At 47.0% G+C, this 14,263-nt stretch overlaps 2 protein-coding genes across 9 annotated transcripts in view; both read right to left on the bottom strand.

Annotated features, from left to right (window-relative positions):
• PARVA (parvin alpha) overlaps positions 1-3,150 on the bottom strand; it is an 89,848-nt gene extending 86,698 nt beyond the window's left edge. The window contains exon 1 of the mRNA XM_029582358.1: positions 2,822-3,150. Within this exon, the coding sequence (XP_029438218.1) occupies positions 2,822-2,957 (136 nt within the window). The 5' untranslated portion in view covers positions 2,958-3,150. The remainder of the gene's footprint in view (positions 1-2,821) is intronic.
• Positions 3,151-8,619: 5,469 nt separating this feature from the next.
• MICAL2 (microtubule associated monooxygenase, calponin and LIM domain containing 2) overlaps positions 8,620-14,263 on the bottom strand; it is a 187,095-nt gene continuing 181,451 nt past the window's right edge. For all 8 annotated transcript variants that reach the window (XM_029582916.1, XM_029582920.1, XM_029582918.1 and 5 more), the window contains 3 exons: positions 13,701-13,800; positions 11,687-11,760; positions 8,620-11,424 (listed from right to left, as the gene is read on the bottom strand). In XM_029582916.1, the coding sequence (XP_029438776.1) occupies positions 11,216-11,424; positions 11,687-11,760; positions 13,701-13,800 (383 nt within the window). In that variant the 3' untranslated portion in view covers positions 8,620-11,215. The remainder of the gene's footprint in view (positions 11,425-11,686; positions 11,761-13,700; positions 13,801-14,263) is intronic.

The following is a 14,263-nucleotide window of genomic DNA, read 5'->3' on the forward strand; positions in this document are numbered from 1 at the left end:
ACCCCGCCCCCTGCAACTGGCCATAGAGCTCACAGTCAGAGCGTGCTCCTCCCCCTTTCCTGTCCTTCCTCAGACTGCTGGCACCTCCTCCGCTGCCGGGATGGCATGGGAAAAGCACCAGTAGAGGAAGGCAGAAAAACCAGAGGGGTGCTTGGGTTGAGAGGCACTACTGGGGCTTCTCTCTCCCCTCCTTCCTCAACTCACATGCACAGACCGGTTCCTTCCTCTCTCTCATCTCCAACCTCCATGCTTTTTTCTCTCTCCCCGCCTCCTCTACTCTCTCCCCTCATGCCGCATCCATCAAGCGTTCACACCTTTTTTTACTTCCCCCCCAACATTCAACCCTTTTATCCTTTAACTTCCTCCTACCCCCAAATCCACTGCCAGCAGCTGAGTCGCGGGTCCCAGGACCACAGAAAGCTCCGCTCCTGCTGCTGTGCCCACTGCAGCCCCTCCTCTCCTGTCCCCAAGCAACAGGCCCCAGTGCTAGTTGTATGGGAGTAAAAATGACAGGATGGGAAGGGTTGGATTAGAGACCAGAGTAGCTCTTCTCTGCTTGCTCCAAACCAACCCAATCCTCTCCCTCTTCTAATGTCCTAACTCTATTGGCCAGCGTCCAAATCTCACTCAGCACAGCCCTGCTTCCCGCTCCTCCTGGAGAGCAGGAGGGGAGGTTAGCAAGGATAGAGCAGAGAAGATTTCTTCAGCTCTCAAACACACAGAAACATGACAGCAGAAAATGACTCTAGGGCCTCTCTAGTTTGCCCATCCACATCAATTTCTCAGCTTTATTATCCCTTCTACTCCCTCCCCTCTTGTCATTTTCCAATGGCTGATGTGAGGGGAAGGATTTGCCAGTAGATGGTACCAGCAGAAAAAAAAAAAAAAGTCCTCATTTCAACTTTTTAATCATCAAACATGTAAGGATGTGGAGAAACTATGTATTCTATGTAATGGCACTGCCAAAAAGTTTTTAAGTTATCTGTAAACCGACACGATGTGCAAACGGTTGTCGGTATATAAAAACCTATAAATAAAATAAATAAACTGCTACATTTCTACCATTACACACAGTGTTGCATTAAGATCTTACGGTCTGAGGAACGGATAAGCATGGGGGGCAACCTGCACAGAGCAGCAGTTACTCCACTTAACAGAAGGCACGGGGATTACCACCCTTAACCAATAAACCTTGATGTTTTTGATGCAACCACAACATCGTTCTCTGCTTCAATGGAGGGGGTTATGGGGTGGAAGGAAGAGGAATTTGGATTCAGAGACAACCAACACGAGCCCTGACTTTTTTACAGTCTGGGGTACTGATGTACAGACATTAAGGAAAAACCACAGGACTGCTTCTACGGCCAAGTCCATGAGCAAAGCACATAGAAACATAGAATTGATGGCAGAGAAGGACCAATGGTCCCATCCAGTCTGCCCAGCAAGCTTCCCGTGGTAATATCTGCCGCGCCGTGCAGGTTACCCCCCCCATGTATCAGTCAGTGCTGCTTGACGTGCTATGGAAAAGGTTCGAAGTCCATACATCATTAAAACCTTTCGGGTACCTGAAGGTCTGTATCCTATCTCCCCTGCACCTCCTTCTCCCTCCAGGGTATTCATATTCAGATCCTTCAGCCTCTCCTCATGCCTCTTTCACTACAGACCCCCAGACCATTTTCATCGCCCTTCTCTGGACCTCCTCCATCAGGCAGCACCGACTGATACATGGGGGGGTAACTTGCATGGCACGGCAGATACTACCATGGGAAGCCTGCTGGGCAGACTGGACCTTTTCTGCCCTCATTTCTATGTAAATCGCAGCGTAGTGTCCACATTTTATTTTTGACATGCTGAAAAGCGGGAAGAGCCGAGTCAATATGTAAACATTGAAATAACTTTGAAGTGCCTCCTCTCACAGCTGCCAGCTATACACTTTCCCATGGCAAATACATCCAAAAGGCACAGTCTGTCACTTTAGAAATACCTAGCCTCAGCATCACATTATTTTAAGGCGTTGGCAGGCTGAATGGTTTGCAAGGCGTGATGACACAAAAAAATAAAAGCATGAAGGCACGAGCTGCATATGTAGTCTGCATACCCTGGAGCATGCAAGCTGAAGGCAACCAAACCGAACACAACTCCACGCCACACTACTTGGCCACTTTAAAATAGGCTAAATGCATCAACCCCACAGGCATCAGAGTGGTTCGTTTCAGGCATACGAAACAAGGCCCGCGGCCACTTTCTTTTTCTGCCATGTGAAAGCCTCCTAATCCGCTTGGGGCAGCAGCGAGCCAGGGCTGCAAGTGGGCGGGAACAGGATCATTCCAGGGGCGGGTGGGGGCAAAGACAGGGCCGTGAGGGTGAAAGCTGGCACAGAGGGGAAACTGGAGCTGGAGCTTTCGGCTAAAGCATATTTTCAAAGTGACGTTTCCACAGGAGGTGGGAAGAGAACAAAAAAAAAAAAAAAAAATCTACATTCAGAGATGCAGCCTGGGCACACCCAGGCTTGTGAGGCACCCGCACATTCCCTGGAAAGCCTGGGGCAGATCATAAACTTACCAGCGGTGCCAGGGCACAGTGAAGGCAGCTATAGCCCCTCTGCCCCTGGCCACAATAAAGTAGAGCATGAGGACAGCAGAGCTGCCAAGGTATGAAGGGCAGGCAACCTCTGGATTTCAATGCAACTTTTCCAACCTCTTTCCTAGATTAGAAGCTCCTTGGATCCCAGATATAACAAAAGGGGGTCATCCTTCCTGAATAATTCGTCTCCCTTTAGGCCGATTTATAACAATCGTGCAAGATTTTCTTTTTTTGTTACCTTCTTTGGCTTTTTTCCTTCTTGCCAAAGTGCCTCCAAGTTTCCCTAGGAATGAGTCATCCTTCTTCCTGGAAGGAGGCGATTTCGGGGTAGGAGATTTGGGGGTGGACGGCGATTTCTGGGGGGACGTTGCCATGCTGCGGCCCCTGGCCGATGCGGAGCGGCTGGAATGTGCCCGGAGCTGGCGAGGGAGGCAGAGATTTGAATCGCAGCTCGGGCAGAGCGGAAGCGGAATCGTTGCAGGCGTGCGAGGCGGCTCCCTCCCTTCTCCAGGGCAAGGCGGCGGGGAGGGCGCTGCTGCCGCCGCCGCCGCCGCCCAGCAAGCCCGGCCCCCTCCTCCTTCCTGCAGCGCTCTCCGTGCCAGATAAGCTCCAGCCCTCGGCTTTAACCCCTGCGGGGAAATGGTGAGAGCGGAGCTCGGGAAGCCGTGGGCAGCCTCTCCCCCCGCCTGCGATTCCCGGGCTGCTCCTGCCGGGTTAGTTTATGCAATGGGTCAGCTTTAGTGTTTTTTCCACTATCCAACACCCACTAGATAGAAAGAACAGCAGCTCTGTTTCTTTCTCACTACCTCTTCTCTCTCTCTCTCACACACTTTCTGTCTCCTGCTCAGTCTCCTGCAAGTACACACACACACACTTTTTCTCTTAGTCCTTCTCCTACTTTCCTTCTCTCACACTTTCTCTCTCTCTCTTCTCCCTTACACACACTTTCTCTCTTTGTCTCTCCCATACGCACACACATTCTCACTGTCTCCTTCTCAGTTTCTAATATATACATTCTGTCTCTCATTCACTTTCGCTGTCTGTTTTCTCCCTCTCACTCATTTTCTCTGTCTGTTTTCTCCCTCTCACTTTGTCTCTCTCTCACACACACTCTCTTATTCTCAGTCTCTCGCAAATACACTTTCGCCCTCAGTCCTACTGTCTCACGCTTTCTCCATCAGTCTTTCTCAAATACTGATTTTCTCTCTGTCTTTGTCACTCCCTCACACACACTTTCTCTGTCTTTGTCACTCCCTCACACAAGCTTTCTCCCTCACTGTCTCTCTCTTACACACTCTCTTATTCTCAGTCTCTCTCAACTACACTTTCTCCCTCAGCCAGACTGCCTCACGCTTTCTCGCTCTCACACACACACTTTTCTGTCTGTCATTCCCTCACACACTTTGTCTCACTCACTTTGTCTCTCTTCTCCCATACACACACATTCTCACTGTCTCATTCTCAGTTTCTCTCTAATATACACATTCTGTCTCTCACTGTCTGTTTTTTCCCTCTCATTTTGTCTCTCTCACACCCTCTCTTATTCTCAGTCTCTCTCAAATACACTTTCTCCCTCAGCCATGCTGTCTCACGCTCTCTCTCTCTCACACACACACACACACTTTTCTCTGTCTTTGTCATTCCCTCACACTTTCTCTGTCTCTCTTTTTCTCCCTCTGTCACAATTTGTCTCTCTTCCCTCTCTGTCTCATTTGCATTCTTCTCACAGACAGGCACACACTTTCTCTCTCTCACAGTCTATGGCTCTCTCTCACAAGTTATTTTCTGTCTGAACCAACCATCCACCTGCCAGCCATACTGCTACCCCCTCCCCTCCAAGCTAAGCAGCCGGGTAGCTGAGTTGACCCGCACACAGGGGTGGATTCTAACAAAAAAACCAAACCAAAACAGCCCGAGGGCTGGCTGGGGTTGGGGAATGGCTTAGTAATCTTCTAACCTGTTCATTGTAAAACAAGACTTTGTCTCTGTTATTTTTTGCTGGTTGTAATGTAAACCGAAGTGATAATTAATCTTGTTAATTGAACCTCGGTATATAAAAAGTTATAAATAAATAAATAAATAATCAATCTGCCTCCTTCCTCACCTTATTTCTGGCCATCCCGCCTGCTGACTGGGGCTTAGGTTTATTCGTCCTTCGCTGTAAGAGGGGAAAGGCAGGGCCCCTTTAAGAGGCCTGAAGCCTTCAGCTGCCTCCTTGGCAGCTCCCACAGATGCTTGGGTTGTTGTGAGCTGCTGCTTTTTTTTTTTTTTTCCCTTGCTCCGAGAGCTCTCGCCACCGAGTTCAGCAGCGGTTTTCGGAAGGAGCCATCCTGCTGGGTCGGCTGCCGAAGCGCAGGCCAGCACAAAGCTATTATTATTATTTTTAAATTGGCCGGCCAGCGCTGCTACTAATCTGGAGCGTCACCAGCCCCCACGTTTTAAAAATGAGATAGTCGATTAGTGCTGGCGGCGGGGGGGATGGGCTCCGCTGCATTAGCCGCGCAGACCACCCTCCCCCGGGGCCAGTGCAGACCCCCAGAGGGCGCCTGTAGGCAGAAGAATCGCCACCAGTCTTCCCTTCCAAATTTTAAGACATGGGGGCAGAGAGCACCAACACCCTCCCTCTACAAGAGCGACTGAAGGGAGCAGTCAGGGTGGGCAGCCCGCTCACAGGTCCCTGTGCTGCTGCTGCTTCTCCCAACATTGAGGGAGGAACATCCTCTGCCTGCTCCCCCCCGGCCCCGCAAATAAGACAGGAGGTTGGAAGGCTCAGGAGTAGGTGCAAGATGTGCGCTACACCAACAGGCGCTCATGATGACTGCCGCGGTAAAAAGGAGGCACCCAGGCGCAGTAGAGGTCCGGTTAGGAAAATGGACGCTCCATTTGAAGGGTTTTTTTTCCAACTTTTTTTTTTTTTTTTTTTTTTTAAAGCAGCACTATTTAATTAAAAAAAAAAACCACACACACACACATAGAACCTGCCCCCAAATTTTCTCCTTTAATAAAATATTCAACTCTGAGCAGCTGGCCCACCTGAGCACCCCTAGCCCTCACCAAAATGTCCCTGATGGTCTAATGGGGGCCTGGGAGCCACCTCCCTCTCCTGCGTGTGGCAGGTGCCATTATCCACAATGGTGCGAGCCGCCCACGGCCCTATCATGTCATAGGAGCTACCAGTGCCACTGGGTAGCCTTTGTCACATGGCCAATGGGCAGCCCACACCATTATTCAAAGTGGTATCAGCCTAGGGCTGCTGCAAGGGTATTAGATGCCCACCCCCTACCTCATTCATTGAGACACCACTCATGGTTCGCCAAATGTGTGCTTCTCTAGGCCACGAGCAGGTTGGGCGCCACTTACAACCCACCGAGTCTCTACGCCTCTGAGCCGCGAGTGGGATAGGCTCCGCTTGTGGCCCCCCATATGGCTGCTCTTCGGCACCTCCTAATAGTTGGTGCCCTATGTGATTGCCTAGTTCGCCTAATGAGATGCACCTAATATGGAACCCAACATTGTGTTACTACAGCATGGGTTATTTTTCCCTATATGCATCACCTTGCACTTATCCACATTAAATTTCATCTGCCATTTGGATGCCCAATTTTCCAGGCTCACAAGGTCTTCCTGCAATTTATCACAATCTGCTTGTGATTTAACCACTCTGAACAATTTTGTGTCATCTGCAAATTTGATTATCTCACTCGTCGTATTTCTTTCCAGATCATTTATAAATATATTGAAAAGTAAAGGTCCCAATACAGATCCCTGAGGCACTCCACTGTCCACTCCCTTCCACTGTGAAAATTGTCCATTTAATCCTACTCTCTGTTTCCTGTCTTTTAGCCAGTTTGCAATCCACAAAAGGACATCGCCACCTATCCCATGACTTTTTACTTTTCCTAGAAGCCTCTCATGAGGAACTATGTCAAACGCCTTCTGAAAATCCAAGTACACTACATCTACCGGTTCACCTTTATCCACATGTTTATTAACTCCTTCAAAAAAAGTGAAGCAGATTTGTGAGGCAAGACTTGCCTTGGGTAAAGCCATGCTGACTTTGTTCCATTAAACTCCAACATCACTCTAAGCTTCAACAGCAAGAGGAAATGTGGAAAGAAGGATTTGCACTCACAAAGACGGGAGTAGCTGGCTTGTTACGGCGGTTACTACCCCAAACCAAATATCCAAATTACTACCTCCACCTTCCTCTATTCCTGATGCCTTTCAACTAGCTTGATCACTCCATTCTTATACTTCACTTTCAATGCATATCCAGCATAGTTCTCTGCTTCAACAGCAGGGGAGAAGAAAAACTGTTACTTCACACATCCAGCAGAGCTCTCTGCTTAAACGGCAGGGGAGAAGAAAAAAGGGTTCGCACTCACAAAGCGGGGAGTAGCTGGCTTGTTACGGCGGTTACTACCCCAAACCAAATGTACCTGATACTTCACTTTCGATGCATATCCAGCATGGCTCTCTGCTTCAACAGCATGGGAGAAGAATAAACTGATACCTCACGCATATCCAGCATAGCTCCCTGCTTCAACGGCAGGGGAGAAGATAAACAACCAATAAGGGCTGTATAACATAATCTGGGTAAAAACAAATAAGCATGGGTGTAGCTTGCTTATTGCGGCGGTTACTACCCCTACTACCTCTAACTAATCAAGCTAGATATTTCACTTGGATGCAGCTCCATCACCGCTCTCTACATTAATGGCGGGGGTGGAAGGGAATTAGAACCAAGAGCTAAGAGAAACAGATAAGTATGAGAGAAGAAATGAGGGAAGCTTGCTGGGCAGACTGGATGGGCCATTTGGTCTTCTTCTGCCGTCATTTCTATGTTTCTATATATGTTCTGTGATTTTGATGTTCAGAACACTTTCTGTGATTTGTGCTCATCTAATGCATGCCGATCACCTGATTTAATATTTAATTTAGCTGCTGCGGTAAACAGGAGATTCTAGGGGAAATTGTGTGCCTTTAGTGCCTCCTTGGCATTGGGAGCTCACGAAAGGTGGCTGTCAGTGCAGGTTAGGGAATGGACGCTCAATACGAGCGACTGTTTCTCTCACTACCGGCACAATGTACTTCCACAAGAAATGGGCCTGGACTGTGTATATTGTGAGTGTAGATTGGACACCCAGAAATATTTTTTTCCCAGATTTTTTTTTTTTTTTTAAAAACAAAGAGCCTTTGAACATGACAGACTTTATGCCAGCCCCAGCCAGTAAAATTTGCTGAGTTGCAAGGACACATTGGCCTGCGGGAATTTTTTTTTTTGGCATTGCAGGGATTTAGCTAATAACACTCATCATATGTAAATTCCCTATAGATGAGGTTATTAGCTTTGCGCTCAATTGGACACGTGTTTTGGATGCACTAATCCCCATTTTGCAAGCGGGGGGTTATGGACGCGGGTCCAATCGCCCGCTGAGCCATGCACTGGCCGCAGCACACGGTATTGCATCGGCCTGGCAATGTCTCCGACTAGTTACTTTCTTGGTACTGTTTCTGCCTGTATGAGGAACTCATCACCACATCTGTTCTGACCTGATCTGATCTCTGCTCACAGGTCGATACAGTACAGTGCGCTCCCTTTATTACTATATTTATTTTTATTTCAATGTTTCTTTTTATTAAAAATCACTGTTTAATTCTTATTGTGATATCCAAATATGAAAGTTTTTTAGAAAAGAAATTCTATTTGGATATCACAATAAGAATTAAACAGTGATTTTTAATAAAAAGAAACATTGAAATAAAAATAAATATAGTAATAAAGGCATAAGGGTCAGGTAGAAGAGGAATGACTATGGAAGGTGAATCGTGTTGGAGGACACGTCTCAGCTACCAACTACTTGGTTTTTTGGGGGGGAGGTTTGTGTTTTGTTTTTTTAACAAGATATCACCTACATCAAGAAATGGAGTTATAGAAACCAGAGAATTTTGTATGCAATGCTCAGCTTGCACTGACCCAATATTTTAACTACATCAGAAGCCCTTACTAGATAAATCAAGGAATGGACTCGGATGTTGAAGTTAGATTGGAAGTATATTTAAATACCCACAATTCCCCACAACTGCAGATGAAACTAAATGACACGCAATATACAGATACATATGTACACAAATAATACTATTTAAACATTTATCTCTCTATACCTTAAAGACTGGACACAAAAGGTTTTCAACAGTAGTACTAAAACACACGAGGTATCATAGGACAGGGGTGAGCAAACTAAGGGGCGTGAACAATTCTGAATGGGGGCACATCGGCTGCCCAATCCGGGAAGAAAAAAACAATTGTCGAGCCTCTGTGCTGTGTATTTGCTGTGGCTTCGCCATGCGTCGCTTTCAATCTGCTGGACAGAGAAGCTGTTGCTGCTGTGGTGGGCCTGGGTGGAGGGGGGCCGCTCACCCTTACTCTGCCACTGCACTGGACATGAGAGGCACCACTGCAAGTGGTCCACAATTCGGGAAGAGCTGGGAGGAGTTCCTGCTGCCACCGGATACCTACCCAGGGAGAGAGAGATCACAACTATTGCTCACCTGGGCGGGGGAGAAGTGGTGAGGTAGGGATGGAGTTTTTCTGAGCTCCTAAAAAAAAAATTCTGGTTGGAACTTAAGGTTTCTTGAAAAATTCCCAACTCTTATCATTGTGCTGTGGGGCCTGTGGCTCGGGGTAACTGGCGGTCTGTGTCACCGAAGCATACTCAGGACGCCCTCTGGTATCTTGCATGTCATTATACATTCATCTAGTGCCAGAACTGGGGAGCTTGGATCCTGTTGGCACGATGGTGCCCGCAGTGCCATCTTTACAACAGATGGGGCACCTCAGAGTTCAGCTGCTGCAGCTACAGATCCCAGGTGCTGAACCAGTAAGGAAGGGGGGGGGGGGGGGGGGGGGTTGGGGTGCGCAGAGAGAGAGAGAGAGGGGTGGGGAAGGGGGGTTGGAATATAGAAATGGATGGGAAGCAGAGAGACGGTCTTGAAGGAGGACATGATACTGGAGTGGGCAGTTAAGGGACAGAACGAAAATAGATGCTTGATAGGGTCTAATGTGGGGTGGGGAGAGGGTGAAAGGGCCTTGCCTCATCCCCACCCCCAACTCAAAAGGATGATTCTAATCTTAGTGGCCATAGGTGCCAAAATCGTAAATCTAGCCCTGGGGGTGGTCTATCTATGACTGTGCCTATCTTTGTTTTTATGTCTCTGTACCTGTCTGGGTAGGTCTGGCTCTTTATCTAGATGTTTGTGTGTCTGTCTGTCTGTCTGTCTGTGGGGTCTGTCTTTCTGGATATGGGAAGTCTGTCTCTGCCTGTGTCTGAGTGGGGTGGGTCCTGCCTCTCAGTTCCCATTAGAGCTTCGCCCCCTTCCTTTCAGCAACTTGAAGAGATGCCTAGTGGATCCCCTTCACACACGGAGATCTCTATACTTTTATCTATATGAAGTAACCCATCGTGGGGGGAGATCCCAACCAATTGCACGAATGGAAGGGTGGCCACGGCTGAAAATGTTTGCACACTCCTGTCACAGTATACGGCTAGAACATTCCCAAATGCACCTCAAGGCTTCATGGTTTCTGGAAAACAATCTCAAAGTACAATCCATTGTCTTACTGTTTTAAGAACTTCTATTATACTAAATCATTCCTCACCCCTCTTTTTTTTTTATCAATCTATGAGCAGCAGAAGCATTTCAGCACCTGTTATCCAACACTGTCAAAGAACCACTCTCAATATTAACATGAGGTAAAAAAAACAACAAGTCCCTGCTTTTTTCAAGGTCTGGGATAGTATACGGATTGCAAAAGTATTATACAAAACTACTGGAGGGCAAATGTAACTTATTGCACTTTGGAAAAGCATCTTGTCCTTTGGAAGTATTCACAGCATAGCTGGGAATCGTTTATCAGCAAAATGACTTTTCTTGTGCATATATTATTTCTCCTTTCACTTTATTAAGCCTGACATTTTCCCGTTTTTTTAAAAGTGAAAAAAATAATGGAAGGAAAAAGGTCTACACATTCATCTGGCTTGTTAAATAGCAGCACCAATCCACAGAAAAATGAAGCACATGCCGCGCCGTGCAATGGCCTACGGCGCACCAGTTCCTGTGGTCACAGGACAGCATGTGCTAGCAGATCTGAAACTGAGAACAGTCACCATTTGGGGATATGGTTTTTTTTTCTAATGGAAAATGATACAATCACTAACATTTAAAAAAAAAAAAAAAGGCATTCCCATAGCAGGTTTGGTAAGAGTCAATGGTAAAACTGTTTCAACTTGCATTTTGGTGATAGTAAATGTTTGAGCATTGGTAATTTTGCTGGTTATATTAAAGGTTCTTTCACATGACTTGTATACGGTGTATCGCAGTGGCACGCACTTGGATTCCTTGTTGAAAACTGTTTAATAATTGCATTTTGTAGAGAAGTATAAGTGCATGAATTCCCCTGAGAAAGTGTTTTTTTTGTTTTGTTTTTTAAAGTAGAAAAAAAAAAGTGTAGTGTGTCATGATCCTGTCCAGTCTCTTTGCCAGAACATCCGGCTTTATGTTTTGCATTTTCTTTTTTAGCAACTGTTTCGAAGTTGTTTCCAACAGCCCCGAACAACAGCACATGGGCTGCTCAGAGCATCCGCATGCCTGTGTGCGTGTCTGTACTCGGTTGGTAGCCCCTGGACAACGCAAAGTTTTCAAAACTCTTCTCCTCCGCTTTCTCTTCCAGTCTCTGCTGCTCCAGGAAACTCACCAGGTTGTCCCGTTCTTCAATCACTCTCATCATCTCTGTGAAAATCTCCTGCTCCTCCTCCCTGGATTTCTCATCTTTCTGGCGGACTAGGAGATTGAAAAACTTGACCATTAGATTAGATAAAAAGAAATGACAATTCATACCCTGACCTGTTCCAAAGCAGGACCTAAAATGATTAGCACTAAATTAAAAATATGTTCTGCTTTCTATAGTGTAGAGTTTTACAATATTTTGAAGCATGTGCCTCTTCTTTAAACGAATGAAATGTTGTCAGCAATCTTATGTTCTCTCTCAAATGACAAGAATGCATTTCAGTACTGACAATTTACCTATATGAAAATTACGTACCGTTGACTGACATTTTCTCTCTCAATTTCTGCTCCAATCTGCTTTGGTGATCCTCCAGTTCAAGTTCTTGCCCTCTGTAACAAAAAAAATAATATTGAGAGGAATAAAATAACCCCTGCTTTTAGAATTTTCAGAACTCGCAGGAGTACGACTATAATTATAAAAGGACTTCAGCGTGGAAGCGCCTGGGGCTGGCTCGGCTGACACGATGATGGAGCGAGCTGCTTCCCAACCTCCTCGTGGTGATGGAGCAATAATCGCGTGGTCCCTGATCTGGGCCCAGAAGGGTCCCCCTTCCAGTGGCAAAGATCAGGAGGAAGGGGGGTGTGTGTGTGGGGGGGGGGGGGGGGGGGGATGAAGGGGCAACCAAGCAACTGCAGTGATCGAGGGGACCCTGAGCTCACACAGCTCCTATACTGTAGGGGAGCCGAGTGGGCTCCGGTTGGTTGAACTGCACAGGTGCTTGCTGATCTGGGGGGGGGGGGGGGGCAGGATTCAACCTTCATTTGGCTTGCCAGTTTATTTCCTGCTCCTGCGAGCTTGCAGCTCATTTTGGAATTGGCATCTATTGGGCAAGGGCGCCATGATCCTTCATTCACAAGTACACAGAATACTTTATCCTAGTTCTGTAACCTTTCCTAGCTGTTACTTTGCAGGAGCCGTAAGACAGCGATTCCATGCATGCACCCCAGGCTTCGGCCAGTAGATGGGACCTCCCTCCAATTCCCCCCCCCCCCCCCCCCACCACCAACCCTCACCATGGCTGCAGCATCCTTAGGCCCAAGCCAGGCCTGAGAATCAAGCCCTGGGCCTTCTGCACAGCCGTGCGCAGCCTTTGATGCTGAGCAACCCCCCGTTGGCTCCCCATATGTAAAACTGAAGGAAACAACTGATAAAACAGGAAGGAAATAAATTATAGGAGGGTGGGGAGCAGTCTCCAATCACTAGTGAGACACCAGCGCCAGCTCCTTGAAACCATCCATCACAGCTCTGGTCAACTGGGCTTTGGCTGCCTTAAAGGGCTTCATGTAGGGATTGCCTTATTTATTTAAAATATTTGTTACCTGCCCTTCCATCGTTCAGGGTGGGGTACAAAGTGAAAACATACATAAAAGCTGAATGGTGCAGAAAACAAATGAACAGCTGAAATAAGAGAAAACCTAGTAGTGAATCATCCACCACTGAAGGACTTGTTACTGTTCTATGATGTGAATGCTTTTGGGTTTTTTTTTGTTTGTTTGTTTAAGAATCCACATGTGCGATTTAGCTGTCTTTGTTCTAAAACTTGGCCCCAAAGTGCCAGTTTCCCCTTGATGTCAAATGATCTTTGTGATCCAGGGTTCAGCTTTCCAATCCGGGAGTCAGAATAAAACGTTTAAAAGAAATCCCAACAACTCAACAGGGCCACAGGATCTTAACCTCCAAAAACTGGATCAGCCTCTGCCTAACATTGGCTCGTTTTCAATGCTTCAGCGCCGATGGACCGGTAAGCACGTTTTCTCTGCGGGTTGACTGATGGTCACTCAATCCCGATGGCAAACACAGGGCCCTGCCTCAGCACCTTGGGTAATTTCAGCAGCCTTTTTACAGGACTTTTCAATCATGTTGACGACTTATCACAGTTTGCTAACCATGAAAAGGAAATCCGATTACCGTTGGCACTTATTATTTGGGGGATACGCAGTAGCGTTATTCTCTGAAACACGTTCAGTATTTCAGGACCCTGTGGAAAATGGAATCTGATCGCAGGTTTTGGGTGCATTGCCACAAAATGCTCGTTAGCTGCACGATCCAACGTGGCTGAGGAGCCCCGGTAAGGCCTCTCCGTTAATGCTGGCGTCGTGCGCGGCAAGCCAAGCATCCAGTTAAGCACAATATTGCTGACTGCAGGCAGGAGGTCGAAAAACCTGGGCAAGAAAGTGGAGTGACAGACCCTGCCCTTCCCCCCCCTCCCCCTCCCCCCCAATCCATGTGGCCATGTGCGCAATGGTGTACGGCGTGTTCTCTTACTTACATAATCAAAAGCTCAGACTCACAACGAGCCAATTTATTCTTCTCCAGCACCAGCTTGAACCATTCCTGCAAGAGCTGACTCTCGTCCTGTGTCTCTGAATCTGTTTAGGAAATAAAAACGTAATAAAAAGCAGTTCATTTTCTCCACCAGACACCTGTTTTCTATTCACTTTGAACGGCCCATCCTGATGAGGCTAACCAGAAGCTCAGTTTATCCATTTTACCTTTGTTATTCTAAAAGTGCCCTAAATACAGCACCAAACACCATCTGGGGGAAATATTTTGTAACAGCTAAAGCAGAAGCTCAGCTTAGCTTATATTTGCTTCAGTCAAAAATGTTGCTATTTTGAGCCTAATAAGTGCAAAGGCTTCTCCCCCAGGTACCTTCTATTTTTATACTGGATAAATCAGCACTGGAAGGGACCAGTCGCTGCCCATTAAGCTTTCAGCAGGCCACTTTGTGGATTGGAGGGGTTTACAAACCTCTAATGTCAACGTCACTGGAACAAGCATTATATATATTGTACCCACCTACATTTGGGCGTTTTCATTTCTTTCTGAAAT

This window comes from Rhinatrema bivittatum, chromosome 17, assembly GCF_901001135.1.
Source record: "Rhinatrema bivittatum chromosome 17, aRhiBiv1.1, whole genome shotgun sequence".
Taxonomy (NCBI): Eukaryota; Metazoa; Chordata; class Amphibia; order Gymnophiona; family Rhinatrematidae; genus Rhinatrema; species Rhinatrema bivittatum.